The following is a 26,805-nucleotide window of genomic DNA, read 5'->3' as shown; positions in this document are numbered from 1 at the left end:
ACAGCAGGACTCCTCCACCTCCTTATCAGGGTCACTCAGCCGTCCGTGTCTCCGAGGGATTTCCAGGCCCAAAGTCATTCTTTCATGTTTGTTTTACAACATAGTGGCATTTCCTCAAGTCCCCAGAAAATATGTGCTTTCCACAGAGACCAGCTCCATCCAGTGTCAAGTACAAGTACGAGCGGGACCCAGACAACCCATCATTTTTTTTTTTTTTTTTCTCCCTTACCACTTCCTGTTGGGTGAGAAATCATTTCTTTTCACTCACGCAGAAGAAGTCTGGAGATAGGCCATCCAGGGCTGCCTGCTTTTCTACTTTTCTGATGTCCCTTGTAAGGGCTGTCCTCGACTGCCCTTCTCTGAAGTTGCAGGACCTTCAGCTACAGAGCGTGAGGTCTAGGGCAGAAGGATGGATGCAGGCGGTCAAGGGCCCCTAACTCTGACCCAGGGAACGGGTTTTCTTAAAGGTCACACCCAGAGAGCTCTACTATCATCTCAGATCCATGCCATTTAAGTCACCACCCCCCAATCCCACCTGCCACCCCCTAGACGCAAGGAAGAAGCTTAGTTATATTAGTAGGATACACACACACACACACACACACACACACATTTTCTTTCCTGGCACATTGTTGCCCCAGTTGGGAGTTGGCTAGTTAAGAAGAAGCAAAAAATGAGATATTTGATGATCCGGAAATTAAAAATATCCACCCCACTATTTTGTTGTGAGGACAAAGCATATGTCTGCAACGCACCCAAGCGTCCTTGACGAACTAGGGTGACGTGAAATGGCATTTCCTTCTCTCTCCTGGTGCTCCCTTCTCTTTGGGAGCCCCGTTCACAGGCGGAGCACACAACGGAGAATGTCTTGATGCCACAGTGTGGTTCCCATCTAATGACATCCACTGAATAATTTCATCTTTAGGGACAAAAATAACTGCTACCAGAAAAAAAAAAAAAAAAGAAAAAAATCAGCCTCCCTCTCATTATGGACTGAGCGTCTGAAACTAGAAATGGAATTTTCTGAGAAGCCTTCTTGCCGAGCTTACAGAAACAACAACTATTAATTCAGATAGAGCCATCCTACAAACCGTTAAAAACCCATAAAAAAAAAAAAACGCTTTATGATTCTATCTACGTTCTAATTCTGTGAGGCAGCAGTCTCATTTTGGGGTGCCCTGTACCTGATGCTGACCATGTTGACCAGAGTATACATTAACCTGAAATATAGGCAAACACACACAATTTCTGCATTACTTAAGATCTTTATTATTAAGTAACTCATCGGGGGTATCAGAGTGTGTTATGAGTCTAAACAGAAAATTGAGATAAATGTGACAAGGGAACTCGGATTTTACATTGTACTCGGGGTAAGAGGATTTAACCGGTGGAAATGCATAGCACAGGGAAATGTAATTATTGGATATCGACAGTTCTATTCTGATACTAACAAAATGCGAATCCTGGTTTGGCAGAGTCCAGGAAGCAAAGCCAAATGAAATGAAACTGGAGGTGTGTGAAACAATCTTAGAAAGTCGGGTTGGAGGTGGGGGAGAGCCTCTGGGTTTGTCGCAGTGGCGGTAGATTTCTACTTGGTAGATGGCGGCCTTCTAATTTAGCTGAGTAATTGTGGCTACAAAATCTGAATCGACAAGGCATGTGTAATTTTAAAAATGGGTTTTGCATTTCTGGAGCAAGACAGAAAAAAATGCATTCTTTTTAGATCTCTGATATTAAGCTTCAGGACAGTTTTACCACCTGGGACCTGAGTGAATCTCTTATCCATAAAACAACAGGAATAAAAGATTTGCACACATGCATTTAAAAAAGTTACTTCAGTGCTCATGGTCAAAAGAAAGAAAGAGGGAAAGCAAGAAAGGGAGGAAGGGATGATGGAAAAAGAAAAATAAAAAGGAGAAGAACTCTTGACATACCTACATATTTTACTTTGATTGATAATCGCAGACTCTATGATTCAGTTCAATTTACTTGTAAGCTTTCATTTAAATTGGGGGGGGGTGTTTCCAGAAACTGCAAAAACAATTTGTGTGTACATATATTTAAATAAAATAAGCAAAGGAAAATCTGTGGCATATGCTTATTGTCCCCTCAACAACAATGTTAAAAAAAAAAAAGGAAAAGAAAAAAGAAAGCGAATAAAGAAACACATTAATTCTGAATGAAGCTAACAACTGTTCAATTTATAAGGCTGAAAGTGACTTTACTCATAGGAAATTGGGCTTAAAATAATCATGATTAACATCTTTTGACACAGAAATAGAGCATACAGATTTACTTCCCCCAATTTAAGCAATTCCATAACACCTAGCTTATCTGTTTAATAATGTGCAGAAAAATCACCTTCATTATGTTTCACAAAATCTTCCATTTAAATGATCGTTCCAAGTTCAATGGGAGAGTTGCTGAAAATCTAGAATTCAAGTCATTTATGTCTTATATGTCTTATAGAGTGACCAAGGCAGAAGATATACTTAACTGCTTCTGGGCACAAATACATTTCTTTCCCCTTGCTGTCCCCCTATGTCTCTCCTGGTCCCCCCCCCCCCGCCAAAAAAAAATAATGGTTCCATCCCTTACATAGCAAGCAAAAACAGCTATAGTCTTCAGAACACAGCACAGTTGTCTGAGAAATGTTTCCCACTGCCACCCCTTCCCTCATCCCATCTCTGTGATCCTATCTTCAAGTTGTCTTTGGAGAAGATGGGGTTGGGCAGAGGAAGCCCCCTTGCTCGAGAAGCTAGAAATGTCACCGTTGCCTTGTTTCTGCTCTTCCATATAAAGGCATTTGCTGCCGTCACTCAGGGTGTTTGAGAGAGAAATACTGTTCTGAATAATGACAACTTTTTTCCTGCCGTATGAATTAGAAGAAACAAAAACAGCTTCTAGCACTCTTCAATCATTAACCTGCCCAAGTGGCAGGTGTCTCTACCTCACAGTCACTACCTCTTTCTGTGGATACCAAGACACACTACGGGGCAAATGCTGAGCCTGCCAGGTGATTTCAGTTAAATATCTCAATGTTAACAATCTACTGGATGCATATCTTGCCTATCTTGGTTAGAAAGACGTGACTTTTTCCAGAAACTACTATACATGTTGATACATTTAAAAATTAGTTATTCATGCTGGCTGCCTGTCTTCCTTATGCCAGTATCCTACCTTTGTTTCCTTTACCAGATAGGACACCTGCAACTAAAGATGCAAGTGTGTGATATAAGAAAAGGAGGTGAAATTTAAATTAATCAATTAGGCTCTGAATAGCATTCCTAATATCAAATTTGCTAACACAAAAAAAAAGTTTAAACGATCGGATGCTATGTAATTTTTAGATGATCTTTCACCAGATTTAACCTGCTCTAAATGGTAGCTGTACCATTCCTTAAAAGCCCTGCTTATAACTACTTGCCTTAAAGTGACGGGCTACAGAGTAAAATGATGGAGTGGGAGTTCTGGTCATCACAATTGGAACTACATTTGGGATTCTACAGAGATTCTATTTAAAGTCAAGACAGCTTTCTGATAAGGTGCTTCCTTACACTCATCCACGGTGGAGGTGATGGTCTCCTCTGGGTTCTCACAACTGCTGACAATGGCAATGGCACTAAACGACCTTCTTCTGACCGTGGTGTCTGACGTGCCAGATCCTCGGACCGGGGGGGCTTTGTCCATGTTGTGGAGCTGCTGGTCTTTCCAGTCTAACTGTTTGGCACTGCAAAAGGGAGCATATACCTCAACGCTCCCCTCAAACTGTAAGCAGTTCACTTTGTAGTACTTTCTCTTCACTTCCAGGACATCATTAAACCTATGGCCCCAGAGAATTTCTCGCGGAACATAGGAACTTCTGGATTGGTGGGAAGTGCCCGTAGAATCACCAGTGTAGATGAATGTCACCAAAATCTCAAAGTTATCTTTGGCCACCGCTTTTCGGTCAAGGGCATACAGAGGGCTCTCGTGGTCAATTTCATGAACAATAGTTACGGGCGTGACAAGGATGATCTGGTCGTTGACCAACTTTAGGTCTTTGAATGCCATGGTCATTCGTCCTTCGCTGTCTTCTGTGTAGCGGAGAAGTTGGGCTCTCACTGTGCCTTCTACCACATGGTTTGGCCGGAAATCACCAATGCGCCACATGAGGCAAAGCTTCCCATCCCTCATGCCTATGAGGGCAAAATAGCTAAACCGAATGGTTTGGGCTCTCTTTCGAGCAGTCGCCATTTTGGCCAAGGCGGCTCCGATGATGAAGGTGTTTATGATGCAGCTCAGGATGGATTGAAGAATCACCATGAGCACTGCCACCGAGCATTCTTCGGTGACACAGCGGTAACCGTAACCTATGGTGGTCTGGGTCTCAAGGGAGAATAAAAACGCCCCTGTAAAGGAATGGACGTTGTCAACGCAAGGCGTGATGTCCGGATCATTTAACAGATCGCCGTGATGAAAGGCAATTAGCCAAAAGATAGAGCCAAATATCAACCAGGAGAGAATATAAGATAAAGAAAATATTACAAACATATGGCGCCACTTGGTGTCTACAAGAGTAGTGAAAATGTCAACCACGTAGCTCCCCCATTCTCCAAAAATGTGCTTAAAGTACACGTTGCAGCTACCATCTTTGTGGAGCAGACGTCTTCTGGCTCTTCTCTTCTCAGCTAGGATGTGCTCTTGGGCGTAGCCTGGGTATTTGGGGTCCACGTTTACAATCGGGTAGCTGCTGCCGTAATAGCTCATCCTTTCCTCTGTCCTTCTGACATCCAGGTGGATTTTGTACAAGGAATAGTTCTGTTGCTATTTGTTGATTTAAGTTTTCAGTTAAACCCTGAAAAAAAAAAAAGAGAATTAAATATGCCTTAGCTTTAGCTTTTAATTTCCCTTTTTAGAGCAATTTGCCAAAGTTGAAGCAATTTCATGCCATCCGAAATGGCAAAGACTTCATTTGAACAACAGAGACACTCAGTATTGATTACTCATTTCAGCTTAGAATTCAACTCAGTCATTATAGGAGCAAAATATGCAATTAGAGAAAATAACATTTTTATATATGCAAAAGGCTTGGGCAAACACTATGATTATCCCAAATGAAGCCTCACTACCTTTCCTGACCTGACATAAACCAAAGTCTTGTTTTTAAAGACTCTTCTGGCATGGGGGTGCTTAGAACAAAAAGCAATCTTTAATGTTGAAAGGCAAAATAGAATTCAGATATTTGTCTAGCAGGGTTAGAAGCCTTCTAACTGTTGAAGTCAGATGGATTTTCTAAGAAGGATGCTAGGAAGGGTGGCCCCCTTCCCGCTGACATGTAACTTACATACTGAATGCCGCAGACCCTCCCCTTCAGCGCCGGCCGTGTCCTCTCTTTCTTCCCAGGAAGTTTCTCTTCCTTGTGTACTTCCCAAGACAGAACAGAACTGACAGCGCCACTCGCTCAGATTCAAGTCCTTTCCCCTAGCTCCTTTAGTTTTAAGAGGGCAAAAAAATGTTCTTAACCCCAGAGGAGTTTTGAAAAAAAAAAAAAAAAAAAACCACAAAAACACACCCAGGTAAGCTTTCAATAAGGTATAAAATTGCTTTTGCTTTTGTCTCATGACAGCATCCTTTTTCTTTTTTTTTTTTTTTTCTTTTTCTTTTTTTCTTTTTGGACACTGCCATCTCTTCTCTTTCCCTCTGAATAGAAGCCGAAAATTTGCCAAAGTTCTAATCTCGTTTCCCTCTTAAAGGGAGCATACTACAATTAGCCCCTTCTCTCCAGCTCTGCAGTATTCCTGATTCTTTCACAGCCATCCATAGGCAAAATCATTTTTTCACCCTCCGAATTCAATCTTGAAAAGATCAAGGCAGAACATACAATTCCTAGTGCTTTTATCATCCCTAGAATAGGCCTGTGGTTTTCCCAGCTCAAGTCTGAAAATAAGTTTTAAAAAGTCAATGTTAAGTGGTCTTGAGTTATTTCTATGCAAAAAAAAAAAAAAAAAAAAAGTCACTGTAGCCCAGTGGTTTCGTAATTATTAGAATATGCTTTCCACACACCCTGCCTCTGCTAGATGAGGGAAGGAAGGATAAGGAGGAGAAAAGATGTCCCACGAAAGGATCCAGCCCACGCTGCAGAGAAACTAGTCCAAGTCCATACATCGAGACCCACCCCCCTTTGAAACTGACCACTGCGGAAGTTAATCACAAAGCTCTTATCCGACACCTTCCCTGAAAAAGGGAGGAAAGGGTTAATTTCCTAACAGTCAATAGGAATCACTTTTCTTCTTCTCCAGGGATCAGGCCCACTTCACAATAAACACTTTGTTTGATGGACCTCTGCTTTCAGCCAAAAAGCCCTGTAAGGCCTGCGCAAGTTTTTCTCTGTCCATCCACACGCCCCCGCCACTCTGCCTACTAGACCTGCGGATTTGCTTTGACTAGTTACATCTCCACCTTGGTCCTCAGCTGGGTTTTGGAGGCGATGGTTGTATAATTTCAGGATGTGACCCCGGGCTGTCAAAATGCTTACCGGAATGTCAGATGTTAAATGGTTCCACGAATTTGGCCCACAACATGCATCATTCTTGTCGGTTCCTGTCCCATTTGTCATCCAATGACCCTTGACAACAACAAGAAGCTGCTCAAGGTTTCTGGGTCTTCATTCTCTCACCCGACCATGGGAGGCATGAGAATGGGTCCTATTATAATCAAAGGCCCATATGATTTCAAATTAAAAAGTAGATTTCGAGATAGAATTGTTTCCTTGTTAAATGTTCCCAACCTTGTTCCTTAAAGGGAACGGCACACACTGTGGGAGTCTGAGAATAAGAAAGTGCAGTTCATAAATCAAGAGCTACTGTGTGACTCTGCTCTTTTCTGCTGCCAGAAATAAAAAAGAAAGGTTTCTATTTGAAATGGCATGCAGTGTGAATTCCGGTGGTGCCAACAACTGTTATAAACAAACCATTTTAAAAACACCTTCAACGTTATGCTAATTGGGGAACGGATTTTCAATTAATAGAAGCCGTTAATGGAGCAAACTTGAGGATGTGGAAAGTCTATTTCTGAATAGTGTAATAGATTCAGGGATACACCTTATGGCTGTGAGAATTCTGCCCTAAACCCACCATGCCCTGTGTCCCCACCATGGCCCACCACGTTGAATTGATCATCCATTCATTTCAACTTATCCAGACAAAAGCTTTCAGAATCTGCTCTAGTGCAGACCCTTGATTGATCTTTGATTTTTTTTTAAAGATTTTATGTATTTATTTGTCAGACAGAGATCACAAGTAGGCAGAGAGGCAGGCAGAGAGAGAGTAGGGGAAGCAGACTCCCTGCTGAGCGGAGAGCCTGATGCGGGACTCGATCCCGGGACCCTGAGATCATGACCTGAGCTGAAGGCCGAGGCTTTAACCCACCGAGCCACCCAGGAACCCTGATTTTTTATTTTTCCAACCAGGTAAATGATACACTTTTGAAAAGATGATGGTCTTTAAGCTAAAGGCCGGATTTTAACCAAACTAATTGTATCAAGTCTTAATCATTTCTCAGATTACCCAATGAGCAAAGAATTTTATGGACACTCTTTTGTCAAAATGACTAGACAAACTATTTATTATAATCTGTTTCATACATTGTGTTCATTTGTACACTATTCCCCTTGTTTTCTTTTCTTTTACTTTGGTTTTTTTTTTTTTTTTTTTTTTTAGATTTTATTTATTTATTTGACAGAGAGGGAGAGATCACAAGTAGGCAGAGAGGCAGGGTGGAGGTGCGGAAGCAGGCTCCCCGCTGAGCAGAGAGTCCGATGCGGGGCTCCATCCCAGGACCCTGAGATCATGACCTGAGCCGAAGGCAGAGGCTTTAACCCACTGAGCCACCCAGGCGCCCCTTCCCCTTGTTTTCTAGTAAATGACAGAGAAGACTGGCCAATTGCGTGGACATTCTGTGTGTAACATTGGTGTTACTTAGAATTAAAACCTGGCTTTCCAAACACCTTTCCATGCTTTCATAATCATCTTGTCACTTCCCATTCCATCCCAAAAAAGCATTTGCGACCTTCCTCCTTCTGCATTTCTCTTTGCATGCTGTTCTCCTTACCCTCTAGAGACTGATAGTGGCTATTTTGTTGGGGATAAAACTCCTTTTTTTTATTAAAAATGGGAATCTGAGCGCCGCAATGACAAAATCGTGGAATATAAAGTGCGGAAGGAAATGCAGAATCTGCAGTTCCCCTTTGTACCAGCTTCAAAGTATTCTGCAGGTGGTTAATGGCCAAGGCAGAAAAAAGACCGTGACTTTGTTACCATGATAAGGAGTTCTAATATACAGGTGGCTAGAGTGAGGGGAGAGGCAGGGTCAGCATGGTGCGTCATTTCCCGAGATCTCATTGTACTAACCTCAGACATTAAAAAAAATATATATCAAAGCTTCTTAATCGACTTGCACTGGTGGGACCTGCTTTTAGTCCTCTAGATCTTTGTATGGATTCAAGGAGAAACCTGTACCGATTTAGCATGTTTCCAACGGGCTACACACGACAGAGTATTTTCAGCAAAACAAGTGACCAACCTAAGTATCTGTCCTCATTTCTCAGTATGGGAAGTGCCTTAGTCAGACTCACCCATTCGGCAGCAAACCTTCTGTCATTTGCCTATATCCTCTCAAATTCAGCTCTTTACTGAGCAGAATACTCTCGCGGGTAATTCTTCAAACTAAAACTTTTCGTTAGCACGTTGAAGGTACAACAAAATGGCTAAAACTTTAGAATCCCATGTCAGCTTTAAAAATAAAATCCGATCTTGTCTCTAGCATCTGCTTACTATCAATATATTAATAGGGATACGAATTGTCTGGGTAATTTGAGACACACCACAAATAATGCTCTAAATACCTCTGGTGAAACTCAATTATTCATGCCCAGGGCCTGTGATATTAACAAGTATCATCTTTAGCATGTCGCTGATTTACATGAAGTCCTCAGGAATCAAGTTACTTTCCTGGCGACCATGAGATGAGATAAATTGCAGTGGACACTTGAGACCTGAGGAAGCAGAGTGTAGAAAAGATGGCCTAGATTCTGTGTGCTGGTCATTGTCTTTGGGGACTGGCTTGGGAGCAGTTCTGTGGTTCGTGAAGGGGCCTGAGCAGGGGGTGGCTGGTGGGTAGTCGTGAAAGGACATGTCATCAGATGGCACTCGTGGGTGGGCCCTGGTTGCTAAGGAGGAAAGAAAGAGGGGTTTTAATGGGATGGGACAGAACCCAAACAAGTTGGGGTTATTTTGCTCCAAACCTGTCCCACAACTTATTGTCTTGGAATTAAGCCTGAGCCTTGTGTTGCCTGGAATCGTCATAAAGAGACTCAGACACAGTTAGGTGGAGCTCTTCCTTCAGTCACCGACCACCTGCTTCACTCAGAGCCCACTAGATGCTGCCCAGACATCTGCAAATAGACCCTGTCTCCCGCATGGCAAGCAGTGTCTCCTTTGTTGACATTCTGTGGTGAGCTTGTGTTTCTTCTCAGCTGCTCAGAGCAGGTCTCTGGTTAAGCTACAGCCTTTGACCTTTCTGTTCTTTTCTCCCTCTAGTCTCCAACTCTGGTCCAAGTCCTCAGTGACAAAAACTTTTATCTCTTTCCTGATATAATTCTATAATTTCTCCTGAAGCAGTTTAAGAAAGTGTTGTGCGAGGGTGCCCGGGTGGCTCAGTGTAGGTTAAGAGTCTGACTCCTGATTTCCAGCTCAGGTCCTGATCCTTGGGTTGTGAGATCAAGCCCCACATCGGGCTCCGAGCCGAGCGTGGAGCCTGCTTAAGAATTTTCCTCTCCCTCTCCCCCTGCCCCTCCCTCTCTCTAATTAAAAAAAAAAAAAAATTTCTGTGCCAGTTTATGATAGGGAAGGGACTCTCAACTATATTAACAATTGAACTGAATCCAGAGCTGGGAAGGAGAAGAAGAAATCTGGTTTTACAGCATTGCAAGTAACTATCTGGAGAGCCTCTTTCTAGCTCATTTTTTTTTTCTTAAGTAATATCTACATCCTAATCATAAATCCTGCTGCATCCCAAAAGATGCTGTGTTTTATAAAGAAGTAGGAAAAATGTAGAGGCTGGGAGTATGTCTCCCCATTTTTCTGGTATGTCAAGATCATACCAAAGTAATAAGAATTATAATTCTACATTATCCTACCTTAAAAACAAATTGCCTTCAGAAGCAATTGTCTGAAATAAAACGTGTTTGGGTCTTGGAGAGAAATCAGGAATTGGGAGGCAGATTCCAGTTCCAGGGCTGCCCCCATCATCCTGAGTGGCTTAGGAAAGTAACTCTTCTCTGAACCTCAGTGTCCTCATGCCTGATACAGGGATAAGAGTACCTATGTTACTGAGTGACAGTGAGTCTGAGTGAGATAAGGACCGGGAAGCCATCTTTCACTGGGCCAAGATCATAGTAATTATTCAAGAATTGTTGCATGAATCAGAATCCTACGTGGGCGGTTTCCCCCCCTCTATAAAATACCAGAGCATCTGCTTGTACCCTGTCAAAGAGCTCTCCACTTGCACAACACAAGACTGACAAAGTGGCTCCCAGTAGGCATATCTATTTAAGCTCAGGGATGGCACCATTGTTTCCTACCACTAAAGCAGGTGGCCCAGTTCTCTGCCTCTCCACTAGCTCCCCAAAGCTCTAGGGACCAGATCATTTTGCTTTCCTTTTCACAACTTTTACCAAATGGGAAATCCCTTGTCCTCAACACACACACACACACACACACACACACACACACTCACACACATATTTTTATACACATGCTTTCAATTCATTTTTTAAAATGTATTGCTTAAAAAGAAATTGTATCACTCTTTCTTCTGAGCAACCAAGCTAAAGGAAACAAGTCCGACAAGCTTGGCACAGTTACCAGGTTAGAGAAATTCACAGGATGGTTATCATGTTTATTCTTTGTCTTAAGTGGTATGGGCACGTTTTACGAAGATGGTTCTGAAGGTTTCTCTTGTTCTTATCATGATCATCAGCCCATCCCGGTCTTGGCTGGGGGCCAGCCTGAGTTGCTCAGAACTTACTTTGAGCTGTATCTGGGTTGGTTGCAGAAGCTGGATATCATGAGATCTTATGTCCTTTTAAAGATCACAGTTCAATTTCCTCCTGGTGCAGAAGGTTCCCCAGGGATCTCTAAAGCTCTCCAATGAGAATTCGTTGCTAACTGTTTTCATTCTTGTTTTGATTAGTTGTCTATTTATTTATTTAAATTGAGCCCCTACTGTGTTCCAGAGTCATCCACTTTAGAGAATTAGTAAGAGTCCTACCTCTGTGGAACGTGTCTCTGTGGGCTGTGGAAATGATGCATTAACTCAGAGAGTGTCTGGAGGGCGGAGGGAGGTTGCCTTCTGGGCAGGGGAATCAGAGAGCCTTTGGTAAAGGACTTGATCTCTAAGTGAGAGCAGGCTCTTCACTGTTCCTGCCTGTGGTCATCGGTAAACATGTTCTCAACTCGGGCCTTGTTCTCTGTCCCATTTTGTTTGTTTGAGACACAGCCACTATCTAGATGTTACTATCTCGCTATTTCCAGGTGTAGTCTGAGGGCTGCGCCCTTTGTTCTAAGCTAATTGTAAGGCCTGGTTCTCACAAGAACCTATCATTACAGGAATTCATCTGCATTTTATCATTTGAAATCAGGCTTCCCTGATCAGGTAAAAACCTGGTTTTACCTGGTCTACATAACACCCTTCTAACTCATCTCTTGCCGCTTGCATCCAGAGCCATGGTTCTGACCCGAGATGTAACCGAAGATGTAACCTTCCTGCTACCGAAGATGCCATCCCAGCTCCCTATCATGGTTGGTCCTGCATTAGCGTTGTTAAAGGACAAAAGTACGGAGATCGAAGACTTGGATTCTAGTCATGGTTCTACCACATCTCAACTGCATCCCACAAATATCTTTCAGCCTCATTTATTTATTTTATAAAACATAGGGACAGTGCTTGACCCTCTCAAAACCTTTTGGTAAGGAATGAAAGGCATAATATAAACGAGTACCCCCGCCAGCACCTTGCAAACTGCCCTTATTTATAGCCTCTGTTGAACCCCTGTTTAACCCTTAACTTGAATACATAGTTCTCCTCTGTTTCTTGCCATAGCTTATAATACTGAGCCTTTATCTAGTCTGGGAGAGATGGCTGTCTGAGCTACAATCTGAGAAATGAATACAAGTTAACCAAGTAAGAAGAAAGAGAAAAAGAGTTTCCCAGGCAGAGGAACAGCATTTGCAAAGGCCAGGTGACTCAAGGATGCATAGGGCATGTTTTCCAAAGAACTGAATTTGGGCCATGGGGGACGGGGGTGGGGTGGGTAGAGAGTCAATGCTGGGAAGAGAGAGACAGAACGTAAATCAGTAACCTGGGAGGGAGAATTTAAGATTTGGGTCTTTTCCCCAAGAGCAATAAAAGCAATCGAAGCACCTTTACCAAGAGCACTGCATTACATTTCCATTTTTATAAAGACCACTCTGGCGATCCAGTGGAAAATCGGTTGGAGAAATTTAAAAGCCGACGCGGGGAGCGGCCCACGAAGGCATTTCAACGATCAAGTAAGAGACGATGCCGGCCAGGGTTAGGAAGATGCAATGGAAGTGGAAGAAGCCACTTCGCACCGACGTGTTTCTTCACCTGCTCCTGGAGCAGAGTCACAGGACCTTGGAGGGACCAATCAGGACTTCGCAAGCAAGCCGGCCTCTTGCGGCAGGGATGCAGGGATGCAGGAAGCCAAATGCGGGAGCCTGTTTGTCCCAGGCAGATACACGGAGTCAAGAGGCTATTGGTGTGGCAGGGCATCTACGTTGCTCCAGAGAAGGGCCCAAGTCACAGCTCTAAGGAGGCAGTCCCCGAGATAAGATTTCCATTTCGTCCCGCTCCCTTGCTTCTGCTCCTATCAGGTTTTCTCTTTTCTCCCTTCCTTTGATGTTATAAGTTACCTGTTACCTTTCCAATAATATTTTTGTCTGCTTGTGATACCCAGGGATAGTTTTCATCACTTGAAAGAGGGAAAATTCAGTTAAAATTCAGTTTCATTGGCATTTTATTTTCTATTTTTTAAAGTATTTTATTTATTTATTTGACAGACAGAGATCACAAGTAGGCAGAGAGGCAGGCAGAAAGAGAGAGGAAGAAGCAGGCTCCCTGCTGAGCAGAGAGCCTGATGCGGGGTTCGATCCCCAGGACCCTGGGATCACAACCTGAGCCAAAGGCAGAGGCTTTAACCCACTGAGCCCCCCACGTGGATTTCAGGTACTCACTAAATAGACATTGAAGGAATGAGCTAATACATCCTTAACGAGATTTTCATTACAGTAAAAGAATCAGTAAAAGAATTTAACAATCCCTAAAATCCCCCTTTACTGGCATTTTTAAAACATCTCCCAGATGCAAGCGTATCGTTTGGTCATCACATAACCCAGCAGCGATTCCTGTGGGCTCACCTTCAAGGCATATCTTAAATCTAATCATGTCTCCTGGTAGTCAAAGCCCCCATGTCTTCAGTGGACCCCTAAGAGATCTTCTCTTTCTGACCTTGTTGTACTGCAATCTACCCTTTTTAAAAATAAAACCGAAACATGTCACTCTCCTGCTTAAAACCCTCCAGCATCTTCCCAGTCTTCTCAGGGCAATTAGAATAATTTGCGTAATCTGTATTGTATACAGAGCAGCTACCTCTGATCTTGCCCACCTCTAGAAATTACCTCCTACCATTCCCCTTCCACTCTTCACTCTCCAGCATCACTGTGTCTCCCTCTTTCACTAACACAAAGGTCCAAAAATTATAGTGTAAGGGTGAAACCCGGCTCACTGGTCACTTCCATAAAGTTTTATTGGAACACAACCTTCAGATGATGATTTATAAAATTGTCTGCAGCTACTTACTGTCACAATACCACTGCAGACTTGAGTGGTAGCAACAGAAACAATGTGCTTCACAAGGCCAAAATATTTGTGATCTGACTCTTTACAGAAAAAAATAATCCACCAAATTCCACTCTCATAAACAAGGCTTTTCCTGCCTCAGGACCTTTGTACTTCCTTTTCTGCCCATGTGGCTTCTTATCATCCCTGAAGTCTCCTCTTCAATGTCACCTTTTCAGAGACGCCATGTCTGATGAGGAGTTAAGCAAAAATCCTCCCCCACGTCCTTATTTTCTGAATCATAAACATGATTTTCATTTCAAAATGTTTGCCATGACTGGATGATGACTTGTTTGTTGGCTGGACGGCCCCACGGAATAGATGACAGCTTCCACGAAGAAAGATCCCCTTGCCTTCTTCGCCACTATATCCCCAGCACCAGAGAAACACGTGGATTTCAGGTACTCACTAAATAGACATTGAAGGAATGAGCTAATACATCCTTAACTGAGATTTTCATTACAGTAAAAGAATCAGTAAAAGAATTTAACAATCCCTAAAATTGTTAAAACATCAATGCTGACAGTTCTGCAAACATCAGCTCTCGGTTCCTTCCATTAACCTTGTCTCTCCCCTGTCCTAGCCACCAGTTCACACATAGTTTAAAAAAAAAAAATACTGTTTACTTCAGGTTAGTAGCCTCCCTAGTATGATAATTCCTGTAATCATGCTGCAGAACTCTGGAAATCTGGAGTTGGGAAGGAAAATGAGCTTGGCACTAAGAAGTATTTTGTAAAGTTTATTAAAGCAACAACTGAATTATTAGCCATGTGGTACTCCCAACACTGATGCATGTAATTATATTGTCATGTTAAAGATATGCTCAAATATAATGTATATTGTACTATTTAATTTGAGCTATTTCTGGAGGTAAGCCGGCATGAAGTGACAATAGTCTAGGGGTTTGTTACAGCCTCTGATCCAAAAACTCCATTTGTGGCAGTTTATCCTAAAGAAATTCTCTTGGATGAGCATAGTGATGGTTACTAGTGTAACTAATTTGTACCAATATTTGTAGTAGCAAATTTTGGCCCTGACCTCACCGTCTAATAAGTGTAGGATTGTTTCATAGGTAATGGTACAATCAGAACATTACTCGTTACTTTTAACATAATAGTTAAAAGTGCGGGAGTAGAATGAGAAACAACTTGAAACATGTCGTCAGGTGGAAAAAAAATAAAACAGGACTAAAACAAAACAAAACAAAAACAGCTTTCATTATATATATATATATATATATATATATATATATATGTATTTTTTTTTAAATAACAGAATGCTACATGACAGAATGTCAACTGTGGCTCTCTATTTGGTCTGATATTTTTTGCTCTTCCTTTTTCTTCTTTTTCCTTATTTATATTTTACAGTGAACATGCGCTGCTTTAGCAAAGAGGAAAAAACAGGTAATTTCAGTTGGTACCAATTCTGAGTCTCCACAAAGGGAAAGCAAACCAATAGCAATCTAAAAGCATTTATTAGGGCCTTTAAAAGGCAACTATAAATAGCCCAGAGAGGCAGACAGTCCTACAGACGTTTAAAGTCAGACATGGATGCTGTAATTTTTGCTGGAACAATTCACAGAAACAAATATAGTGACATTTAATTCATCTAAGTAAAACCAGATCTCATTTAAAACAAGGGGGGGGGGTGTTGGGGATGGAGAGGGAATCGGGTCAGATTTGGCCACTGGAGACCAATTGCAGAATTCATGAAAGCACTTGGTAACAAATCAGGGATACATAAAGCAGAGTTAAAATTAAACAGGGATCAGATGCAATCCTTCTTCTCAGTGCCCCCCTTTCTCCCTTCCCCATTCCAAAACATATTAAACTGTTAATACCTTCATTTCTTGGCTGGCTATCCCAAAGTCTGTTTTAGGCATCTTTCTTTTATCTTAATATTTTCAATAACTTTGGAAAGAACATGTTAAAAGTTGTGCTATTTTGCAACTTCACTACTTTCAGGACCATGTTGTTAGATTTTAAGACCCAGGGAAATGGTCCTTTGAAATGGGTGGATTGGAGAAGGGAGGTCAGATGTTTGTGATGTAGATTTGCCTCATAGGTGGCCCTAGCCAGTTCTTAATAATTCATTTTCATGAACTCCAAAACTTCATTAAGACACCTTGCCAAGCAATACAGTATAGTAGTGTTTCTTGAAGTGTTGTCTACCACCAACCCAATGGGAAAATTCTAGGAGAGCACGTTACACCTGCAACCATTGTGCTTCAACACAATAATTTTGATCCCTTCACCCCCACCCCAGCCCCAGCTGATTCCTATATATCTTTTTTTTTATATTTTATTTATTTATTTGACAGAGATCACAAGTAGGCAGAAAGGCAGGCGGGGCGGGGTTGGGGGGAGCAGGCTCCCCACTGAGCAGAGATCCTGATGTGGGGCTCGATCCCAGGACCCTGGGATCATGACCTGAGCTGAAGGCAGAGGCTTTAACCCACTGAGCCACCCAGGTGGTCCAAAGATTTTATTTATTTATTTGACATAGAGAGATCACAAGTAGGCAGAGAGACAGAGAGAGAGACAGAGACATGTGCAAAAGTTACTCAACTCAGCTTTCAGACTTAGCAGAAAGCCCAATGCGGGGCTCAATCCCAGGACCCTGGGATCATGACCCGAGCTGAAGGCAGAGGCTTTAACCTACTGAGCCACCCAGGCGCCCCCCTATTTATCTTCAAGATAGAGATCTACTACCTTAGAGTTTCAAGAATGGAGACACTGAGATGGAGTTCAGATATCTGTTTAATCTTTAGTGAGACTAGGTACGTGTGCAAAAGTTACTCAAACTCTTTGAGCCATGATTTGCCCATCTGAAAATTGCAAATCATACAACTTCCATGAAGATTAAAGGAAGCTGTGTCCCCAAGTCTCCTTTCACGGTGTTGGTGCTTAATACGTATTTAATTTCAGTGCTTCTAGTTATGACTACAGTCCATTGAAGTACAGATCTAAACGATGAGAGAGAGGCTGCCATTTTCTTTAACCATAAATTATTAGACGGGCAATTTCCCAGACTTGTTTAAAAGTTCCCTTCTAGCATCTAATTGTCTGGACATAACCTTTAGGAAGGCATGGCAGAGCTGCCCAGAGAAGCCACAAGTATCATTAGGAATAGGAGTCATTATGGACTAGTGACCCACCTCGCTTTCTAAATGGTTCAGGAGCTGCTTTGGTTGAACTTAGCTGGGCATTCCAAAACAAAAGTCATCTATGAAAAACATAAGTGCCATGATTTTTTTACCTTCTTCAAGTTTGGTATTTATGGTATTCCAAAAGAAAACCTAGTCCTATCTCTGTTGGCATTTTCCCATTTGGGGTAAACTGCCTGCAAATTGTCCTCTTTGGCAATTTACAGAGAATCTATCGATTGTCCTATTCAGTCTTCTGGGAATCACTGAACTGATACATATGATTTGCCAGACTGGGAACGGCCTGAATAGTGTCTACAAGGTCTTTACCCTTTAAATAATCGACTTTCTTTCTACCTTAAACTGTCAAAATGAAAACTCAGGACATCTTCATTGAGGAGGAAAATAAAGCAACTGTTATTGGCTGTTATCTCAATTTCCACTGTCCCTTGTGGATACAGATACATTGAGAAAAGGTCTTTAAAATGCAAGACAAAAGAATTCCCTGGGAAGATTCAGTTAGATAGCCTATTAAGGCAGTACCTTAAGCTTGGTGTTGCCTATCACAAGAGATTAGCTTTCTATTCTGTGTCTTTTCAAGGGCACTTGACAAAAAAGCATTGCCACTTACTGCAGATAATAGAAGATTTAAGTAGCTGATGGAAGTTAGAGCATTTGATAGACTCTTAAATTTCTATGTATGTCAGTTTTCATATTTTCTCCACAAGTTATAGTTCTGTCTCTACTACAGTGTTATAGAAGCAGAATGAATCATCCTACCCTGAGTTGGAAGATTTGATTCTATTACCTGTGAATGCCTATGCAAACAGAAGTGACCCCCATTAGTAATAGTTCTCTTAAAAAGAGACGTGATTTTATTCCAAGTCTATTTTTCTTGATGGGCACTAGGGAGCTCAGTGTGGGACATGCTAAGATATTTGAACCTTCATTGTAAGAGACTGTTTAATTTTAGTATAGCTAAACTATACTAATGCCTGTAATGAGCTAGGGGAAAAAAAAATCGTGGAAACAAGTTTTGTGTATTCTTCAGTTCGATTAACATTCAACTATATCTGAGGCATTATGAGGGCTATTATGAGCAGTTTGAGGATGGTTACTGCCCTGAAGGAGCCTCCATCATGCCCAGTATACCACAGATATCTGGTCAACCCACGGGAGCGCGGAAGTATCTGTGGTAGAATAACAAAGTGGCATTATGCTGTAGATCCAAAAGAAATGTGGTTGGGTTTGTGACCTTCCCAGCCTCTAACATGCAAAGGGGCTTCTCCAGCATTTCACTTTTGTGGTTAATTTTTGACTTTCTAAGCTAATGAAGGGAGATGTTGCTATAGATAAGTCACAGGAGGAAAGCAATGAGAAATCGATTTGCATTTGGCTTCGAATAAATCATATGCTCTGGAAAGAATGCCCCATTTCTGTACTTTGCAGGCTATTAAAATGATTTTTCTGTTCCCTGAATTCAAGCTATCAGACTGGCAGGATGTAATCAAGGGGAACATTCTGGGCAGCTGAGCAAAAGGCAGTTTAGGAATTTTTATCTTTAATTTCTTGGGCTAATTCATCCAGCAGATAATCTGCCTATGGAAATTTAAGTGGTGCTTGGCTTGAACAAATAGATTTCCCACATCCAAATCCAAATTCATTCTTTGCCAAAAATGTACACAGCATAGCTATATGTAAGAAGGTTTCCAATGTGTTTTGAAAATTCAACAATTTTTAGCTACTGATTTTATCAAAAATTATTCATGTAATTTTAATTGTAGCCAACATGGTCTCCTTTTATTTGAGACTGATTGGAGGAGGGGTGGAAATGAATGCTTTCTCTGGTAATATAATTACCTTTTGCTTCAACTTCTTAAAAATGCCACTTTGCACCCGTGTCTGGTAGATAACATTTACAAAAAACTCATTCAACAAATGAGCCTTGGCAGTACTGCAGAAATTTAAAATCTTAATGGAAAGAATATGCTATGAACTAAAATAGCTTTTTCCATTCATAGACTTTAGGAGCAGAGGAAGACATACTGGGTTTTTAACTGAGAAATGTAAACATCATTGGCATTTGAACTTCCAAATTTCATGTAACTTTGTAGAGAGACAAATTGGATGCCCTCATTGAAAAAAAAAATTACAAACCAATCCTCAAAGGCGGATTTTCAACAACTTGTGAATAGCCTCATGCCAGCTTCCATATCCACAAACATTTAAGAAAGGAAACATAATAGGCTGAGGCAGTATTTGTCCTGTTAGTCATTCATAGTTGGCTAAATGGCACTAAAATCTCGTGAAAACCAAAGGCCCCACCCCTTCCTCTCCACCACCACCAACGCAGAACTTCCCCTTGGGTCTTGGGTTCTTGGACCCAGGCTTGCCTTGGCAACACAAGATCTATCCCTGTGTCATCAAGCAATACTGATCTCCACTTGCTCTTCCCAGCAGTGCCATTTATGCCTTCTATCCTGGTCATCTGAATCAAAGAACACTCTTCGTATGGAAACAACACATTGGGATTTGTGGTCTTGCCCATGTGTCAGCGTATTTCCCTCATCCCTTTCCCCAAGGAGATTTTACTGTCAGTTCAGTAGACCAACACTAATAAAAATCTCAGGTATCTAAACAGGGATGGCCAGGAAGTCAGAGTACCACCAAGGAGCTCAGTGTGGTGCCACCTTGAAGGTCCAGCCAATAAGCAATTTGTGATGCTAATCAAGGTTTCTCTGTGTACTTTCCACCTCTACTTTTAATGACATCTTCCCTTCAGTCCAGCTGGATCTTTTCTTAAGAGGTCTCAAAGCTGTCATCCTCGTCCTCCGTTCATCCTAACAAACATCTCAAAAAGCAAGTTTTATTGTATCCTTTGTTTTGTAAATTAACAAACTAAGACTTAGAGCAATGAGGATGTTGACTAAACAAGTAGGCTTCAGCCCAGGGCTCCATAACCAGGTTATAAGTGGTGCATAAAGGTGAATGTCATGCTCTTGGGTGTGCATGTTTTTTTGTCTACAAGGCTCAAGCCAGATCTTCTAAAATCAGGGAGATTGTGTACTATTCCTGAAGGTCCAAACACCAGGGTTGTAGGGAAACATTTCAGCATCTGTGGTGGTTTTTAAGCTTTCCTGAGATGTATCTACCCACTCTACAGATAAGACCAGCCCTTGATGTGCACTCCAGGATACCAAGATAATCCCACCTCATCGAACCATTAAGAAGCGTCAGCAAGGAAAGAGACCAAAGGAAATTCAGAGCTGGAGTGGGGGGTTGTTGGGGAATGCTGTCAATGAGAGCTTATTGGGCGCTGCCTTTTCATGGAGAGGAATGTTTCCAATTGTGAGATTACACCGTCCCGTCCGTGGGTGGGCTTGTTGGCTTTGGACGCCCTTTGGAATGAAGCCAGTGTTTGAACACAAAGGGAAAAACAATCCAGTGTGGATGATGTCACAGAGCATCCTGAGGAAAGCAGCAAGGATAACGCTTCCTACTGCTTGGATCCAAAGAACACAGATTAGTTCGGTATGAATTCCTTGTGCAGCCAGTAGCTTGGCTGTTATGGAGGGCTCCGTCCTAATCATAAAGTCTCAGCCCTGCCCTGGAGAGGAGGGTGTGTGGGTGTCAGTCTGGTTCCTGATCTGTGAGTTAGAAAATCAGTTCTCCCACCTCCCCTGCACACACGCTCTTGATTGTTTACGAATCCTTCTAAGAAGGAAAAGGCCATTTCCACTGGGGAAGACAGGACATGGGCTTACTCTCCTCAAGGACACTTTCAAACTCTGATCAGAGATCTGCCTTCTCATAGAGTAATGGTGATTATTAGATATGGGAGCATGGGTGTCGAGAAGAGGGACCCAAAACAAAAGGGGCTTTTTGTAGAGGCAGACAACAGTAAAATTAAGAGACATTCATGCCCTAACCAATGACTGAGGACAGTCTATTTGTCAGGTCAAATCAGAGATGAAAGAAGATCTATGTATTGTAAATATTTTTACATTGTCTGTGTATTTTTGATATCTTATCTTAAAAAGAAAACCAAACCAAACCAAAACAACACAACATTCTGGCTGACTGGGGAGAGACTTCCCCTCCCAGGGCTAGGGAATTCTTCCAACTAACAAAAGACCCAGCCTGGAACATGCTTCTGATTATGAAAACCAACTGATGCACAGCCCTATCTCTTCCATCTGGCCCGTCCATTCAAGGAGGCAATATTCTTCTGCCTTCCTTATCCCACGGCCAAGTATTGAGCTGCTAAGGTCAAACTCCCATAGCCCCCCAAAGCCCACCAAAATTATTTACACTAGCCAAGCCTAACCTATGCGTCCTGTCCTGCCTGGCCTTTCCCGCACAAATCCCTATAAAGGTCATGGCTTCGACACTCCCCTCGCTCCTGTCTTCTATCTTCTGACCACCATGGTATCTTTCTCTTGTGGTCCTGTGCTATGCACTGAGCCTCCTGTCTTGAGGGCCTGTGAGAAGAATGTATTACCCATTATAGGCCAGAGAGTTTAGGTAGAAGTAGCACCTTCCACTATGGAGAGGTATCTTGTAACATTGTAGGTGAACGATAGCATATCCTGAGTCTTCTGTCTTGAGGGTATTGGCCAACGTTGACCAAGCAGCTGGTGGTAGAGTACAGCTGCCATAGCTTCTTGCTCTCAGTATGTGTGGGTCTAGGAGGCTACAAGGGTCACCTTGAATGGCTGTGAGCACTAACTTAGGGAGAAGATGGAAGGATCCTTCCAAGTATCAAATCAGATATATGCAGATCTAGGTAATACAATGGCCAGACTATTAAGGTCAAAGTTAAAGACTTAGGATTGCCACTGGAGTGGGGCACAGGCTGTGCTTGGAGGCAAACCCAGGTATGCAATTGCAGAAGGACACAGCTTTAGCTGAGCTGCTGGAGGAGAGTAAAGAGAGAAAAGAATTACAGTTAATCACTTATCAGCCACCAACGGAGGGGCCAAGGGACAATAAGGAAGGGAACAAACAGAAGTGGGGAATTTAAGAGAAGTGAGACAAGGCAGCAGGTACAGGTTCCAGCAGGCAAGCATGGCATATTAAAGAGGGAATGCCCAAAGTCACTGGGCTCTAGGTGGGGAGCCGGGGTTCAGGATCTGGACTCCAGACTGAGAAAGGATGAGGGTCAGATACAACCCTTAGCCTGAAAAGAAAGACATCTTAAGTGCCAGGCACTCTATGTCCATGTATCTGTTTTAATTTTTTCCCAAATTCTGACAACCAGTTATCAGCATCAACCCCATGTTAAGGATGCAGAGTTAAAGCTGAACTAGTTCAGTAGCCCCATCCAGGGTCACACAGAGAATAAATGTTGGGGGGAAAAAAGACTACAAGAGATTCATCACATTCTACTACTCAAGTTTGAAACCTTAATGAGAAGAGGAGCTATTAGAAACAGAATCAGGATGAAAGTGGATCTCTGGACCTGATCACAGGGGAAAAAAAGGAAATTCAGTCACTACAGCTGGGCACAAGTTCAGGGCAGAGCTAACTGTAAGGGATACTGGGTAAGTCCCATAAGGTGTGTTCCAGAACCCCTTAGGTGCTTTATGGATTGACCCATCTCAAAACCCGGAGCAGAGGGACCCTCATGTAGGGTCAATGCCTTTAGCTCTAGAGAACAAAGTAATTCACAGCATGGAAATATAAGCAAATGATTTCCTTCAAAGCTGATCTGTCTCAAGCCCAGAAGGTCAGCAAGAGGTGAGCAGTAGGAAAGATTAAATGAGCTTAAAAACGTATCTCTTCCAGAAAATCAAGAGAAAGATGCAAAGAAAATAGTTTCACCCACACAGAATTTCTAGTGAAAGTTGTCAAAGTTTCTTCCACTGGAGACAATTCATACCTGAAATGTGATGTTCAACTCTGGATATCTTCCTCCTTAGAAGTCACTATCAAGGTAAGATGTGGAGCACAGCAGGAAGTGGAAAAGAAGAAAACATCAAAGAGATATAATAGAGTCATGTGTTCAAAACCTTTGCTGAGTACCAACTATATTCCTGTATGTGAACTAATTGTACTGAGGTCATCACATGCCTCTACTCTAAGAAGCTCATAGGCTGAATTTCAGAGATGGGACATCTCTATTCATCAGGAGAGAAAGACATTTGCTGTGTGATGCCACAGAAGGTAGGGTGGGGGTCTGGGTGTGGGATGGACAGGAAGTAAATTTAATACCTGCATTGAGAAGAATATTTTTATTGTTAGTATCTCTAATAATTGAGTGACGATTAGGACTCTCAGTGCACCTGGGTGGCTCAGTGGGTTATGCCTCTGCTTTCAGCTCAGGTCATGATCTCAGGGTCCTGGGATCGAGCCCTGCATTGGGCTCTCTGCTCAGCAGGGAACCTGTTTCTCCCTCTCTCTCTGCCTGCCTCTCTGCTTATTTGTGATCTCTCTCTCTCTGCCAAATAAATAAATAAAATCTTAAAAAAAAAAAAAAAGATTAGGACTCTCTACTCAGAATTTGGATGACAGCTTAAAGAATAGACAGACATTTTCTGAACTTGTTAGGAAATTTCAACCATGTAACTCTTAAGGTCTCTTGCTCAAAGATTTAAGGATTTTTGTGTCGTGTTTCATTAACTAGTAAATAGCATCTACTCCAAATCTATAAGGTGAATTGTAATGAAAGACTGGCCAAGAGGATTAAAAATAAAGTGTCTGAAAGAACTCATTGTCTCATTAAAGTAAACACACTTGAGTCGTCTGATTTTTTAAAATTCTTATAAGCCGTATTGTCACAGAAATAGGAAAGATCATACTGAGATTTTTTTTGTTGCACTTTTTAAAAAATTTTCGCTGATCTGTTTTTATTTTTTATTTTCATTTTGTATTTCTGTGCATGCCCTAAACTAAACACACACACACACACACACAGCCTCAGCCTGGATCATGGGATTTTTCTTAGTAAAAAAAATAGAGAAACCCAGGGCAATGGTTGACAGGGAAGTTTCCAAGGGCAGGAGATGCCTCTGGATCAGTTCACCCTTGTGCTCCAAGATGCCCCTGAGTCCTACTGTGAGATTGGGCAGACGGTCTCTTATAGGTGAACCAAACTCAGGTTCTGATGGTCTGGTCTCAGAAAGGCCTTATCAGGTTCCTATCACAATCTATCATTCCAGATACATTATTTATTTAATGGAAACAAAGTAGTGCCTTTGCCTTAATCTGTTAGATTTGACTACTGGAGTCAGACTGATTTCTCTTTGCATCTCATCTCTACCATGTACCTAGCTGAATTCAGAGTAGTTATTTTCTGTCTTTGATCTCCTCCTTTTAAAAAGGGTAATTCAGAGAATTAAATCAGATAGCATTGCCAACGAGTAGGTGTCCCATAATGTCAGGAGTTTTCACCCGGAGCTTAGCACTTGGACAAACTAGGAACTTTGCCTCAGCTGATTTGAAGCTACTCCTGCGACCATGACAGAGACAGAAGTTTTGATTGCAAGAGATCAAAATGTGAAGTGACTGATTTGTCTTCATTAAACTAGCTCTACACAAAAGTACATCCTGGGCCCTCACTCTCTTGTTGACTTTCATCACCCATCGTGCCGGCCCAACATATCTTCCCTGACCTGCCCCGCATCACTGGGCTGCAGAAACTCGGCTCCTCCAAGAGGTGAGGCCCAGGGCTAGAATGCGGATGTCTGAATGTTCAATACTGCTGGTCAGAAAACCAAGTCAGAAGCAGGTGGAGGCTGGTATACCTTTGACAATGCAACAGTAACCTATCTTCCTTATGACAAAATTGCAATCAGCCGGACTTCTCTCAAGCCTGAAAACCGGAGGATATGCTCCTTGGAGTGAAGTCATTTGAGATATTACTGTGAGCTTAGTTTTTAATCCACTATCACGTCCACATCAATTTCCCCCCCTCTAACACAGAGCCAGTATCCATTGTTTCCACGTAGCTTGTGCTCACGGGGTGCCAGATACCCTATCAAATGAGACTCAGTGATATCTCAGAGACAGACCTTATTACAGGTGTCTGAAAAGGAGGCAGAGAGAAGCTAGGTAACTCAGGAAGGTCGTGCTTCTGATAAGCAGCCAATTTGGGCTCTACCTGCAGGATCATGGGCTTTTAGGACCTCTGGGGATATTATCCCTAGCTCCTAAACTCTCAGCATCATGTCAAGGCTCATTAAAATCAAAGAAAGAGCAGGGAAAGGGGCTTTTAAAAGAAAAGTTTCAGGAGTTTCATCAATAAGGCATGTTTATGTGCCATGGCCATGCACCTCTGCAATCTTGGAATTTCCAGGTAGATGACTTGTATTATCTCAGCCTCTGCTCCTTCGCCTGGCCAAATGGGATGCCGAAGGCACGGAATGGAACAGATGGCTCTTTACTGCAGAGCGACGGTACAGACTGCAAATCGAAAGACAACAAGGAGTCGAAGAAAACCTTAAAAAGTTAGAAGGCTCAGGGGTTTTGTACCTCATCAGACTTAACAGCTTGAGAAGATTATCATGTACTGGAGTTAACTTTTAGCAGCTTTTTTTTTTTTTTTTTTTTTTTCTCCTAGCACGACTTTCCAGTATTTCCGTCTCTATTTTTAGCGGTAAGGACGCAATGAATTACAAATCAAAGACAGCATGTTTTAACACGGCCTTTCAAATTCTTGATGCCACTTTGTTGTCACTTTGAAACAGTAGAAGGGTGACAGAGACCTTCAAAAAAGAGGGTTTTATGAATGATTGTTTCCACCGGAGGTTAAAGACTCATCCTTTTCCATGTCGCACCCCCCTCACCCCACCCCAACCCAACCTCCGGCAATAAGTAATGTTCAGCTGGCTAAGTCATCATGCTTTCAGTCTCTCTCTCTCCCCGAACGTTACTTCCCTTCACTGATCTATAAATGGCACTCACATTCTTAATCTGTTCGGTGCAGCTCTCCCCAGAGATTATATGAGAGAAAGAAAGACTATTCCCTGCCATAGATGGTAGGGCATTTAAGAGCCAAAGGAAGCACCCTTCAGGTGCCTATTAGCAGGCATACATGCAAGCAAGAACAAGCTCAAGATCGGACAAGCAATTCATTGAGACTTGGATCATTCTGTAACCCGCTAAATGGTCTTACCTTAGTTCCAGATAATGAAGTTCAGACCCAAACCTGGTGTCCTTTTCATCTCCTCAGAGCACTGCAACCCAGGCTCCTTTCTCTTTGCTCCTTCCTGCCCCCTCTGAAGCTGTCAGCACCTACCACCATGGAGATGAAAAACCCCACAGGAGAATCTCGTCCTTCTTTGCTTTTCCGGACACATTCACCACACACAAAGGCCAGTGAGTTCTCAGCTTCACTCTAGTGAATCAACACTTTCTTTAACTGGTTCCCATGCCTACACATAGTAGACAGTCTTGCCAATGGCAGCTTACAGAATACGAGCATCGAGAAGGAATAGCCTTCCTCCCTGCCCATCTACATCTTTGTGATCAGACCATTGTGACCTTATTCAACAACAAAGATCTCCCCAAATCGCAAAGTGGCCACAAATGACCCCCTAAACTTCTTACTGTTCCAGAAGGCTGGATTTTCTCTTACTCACACCTCCCGGACTCGTACAACTTCTTCCAAGTATGTTCTTCTTAGCTGTAGGTGCTCTATTATCACCGTAAAGATTTTTCTGTGCAAACACACACCCTGTCTGTGTAATCCTATACCT

General features: G+C 42.3%; 1 protein-coding gene across 13 annotated transcripts in view; it reads right to left on the bottom strand.

The window, feature by feature from the left end:
• Window positions 1-1,245: 1,245 nt before the first annotated feature.
• KCNJ16 (potassium inwardly rectifying channel subfamily J member 16) overlaps window positions 1,246-26,805 on the bottom strand; it is a 53,946-nt gene continuing 28,386 nt past the window's right edge. For 4 of the 13 annotated variants that reach the window (XM_082708367.1, XM_082708362.1, XM_082708372.1 and 1 more), the window contains 3 exons: window positions 6,518-6,686; window positions 5,327-5,919; window positions 1,246-4,837 (listed from right to left, as the gene is read on the bottom strand). In XM_082708367.1, coding sequence (XP_082564493.1) covers window positions 3,490-4,749 — 1,260 coding nt within the window. In that variant the 5' untranslated portion in view covers window positions 4,750-4,837; window positions 5,327-5,919; window positions 6,518-6,686 and the 3' untranslated portion in view covers window positions 1,246-3,489. Of the gene's footprint in view, window positions 4,838-5,326; window positions 5,920-6,517; window positions 6,687-26,222; window positions 26,752-26,805 lie in introns of those variants that run through there. The other 9 variants (XM_082708363.1, XM_082708370.1, XM_082708374.1 and 6 more) reach the window with 8 other exon arrangements.

This window comes from Mustela nivalis, assembly GCF_964662115.1.
Source record: "Mustela nivalis genome assembly, chromosome: 17".
NCBI lineage: Eukaryota > Metazoa > Chordata > Mammalia > Carnivora > Mustelidae > Mustela > Mustela nivalis.
This window is presented reverse-complemented; position numbering and strand designations above follow the sequence as displayed.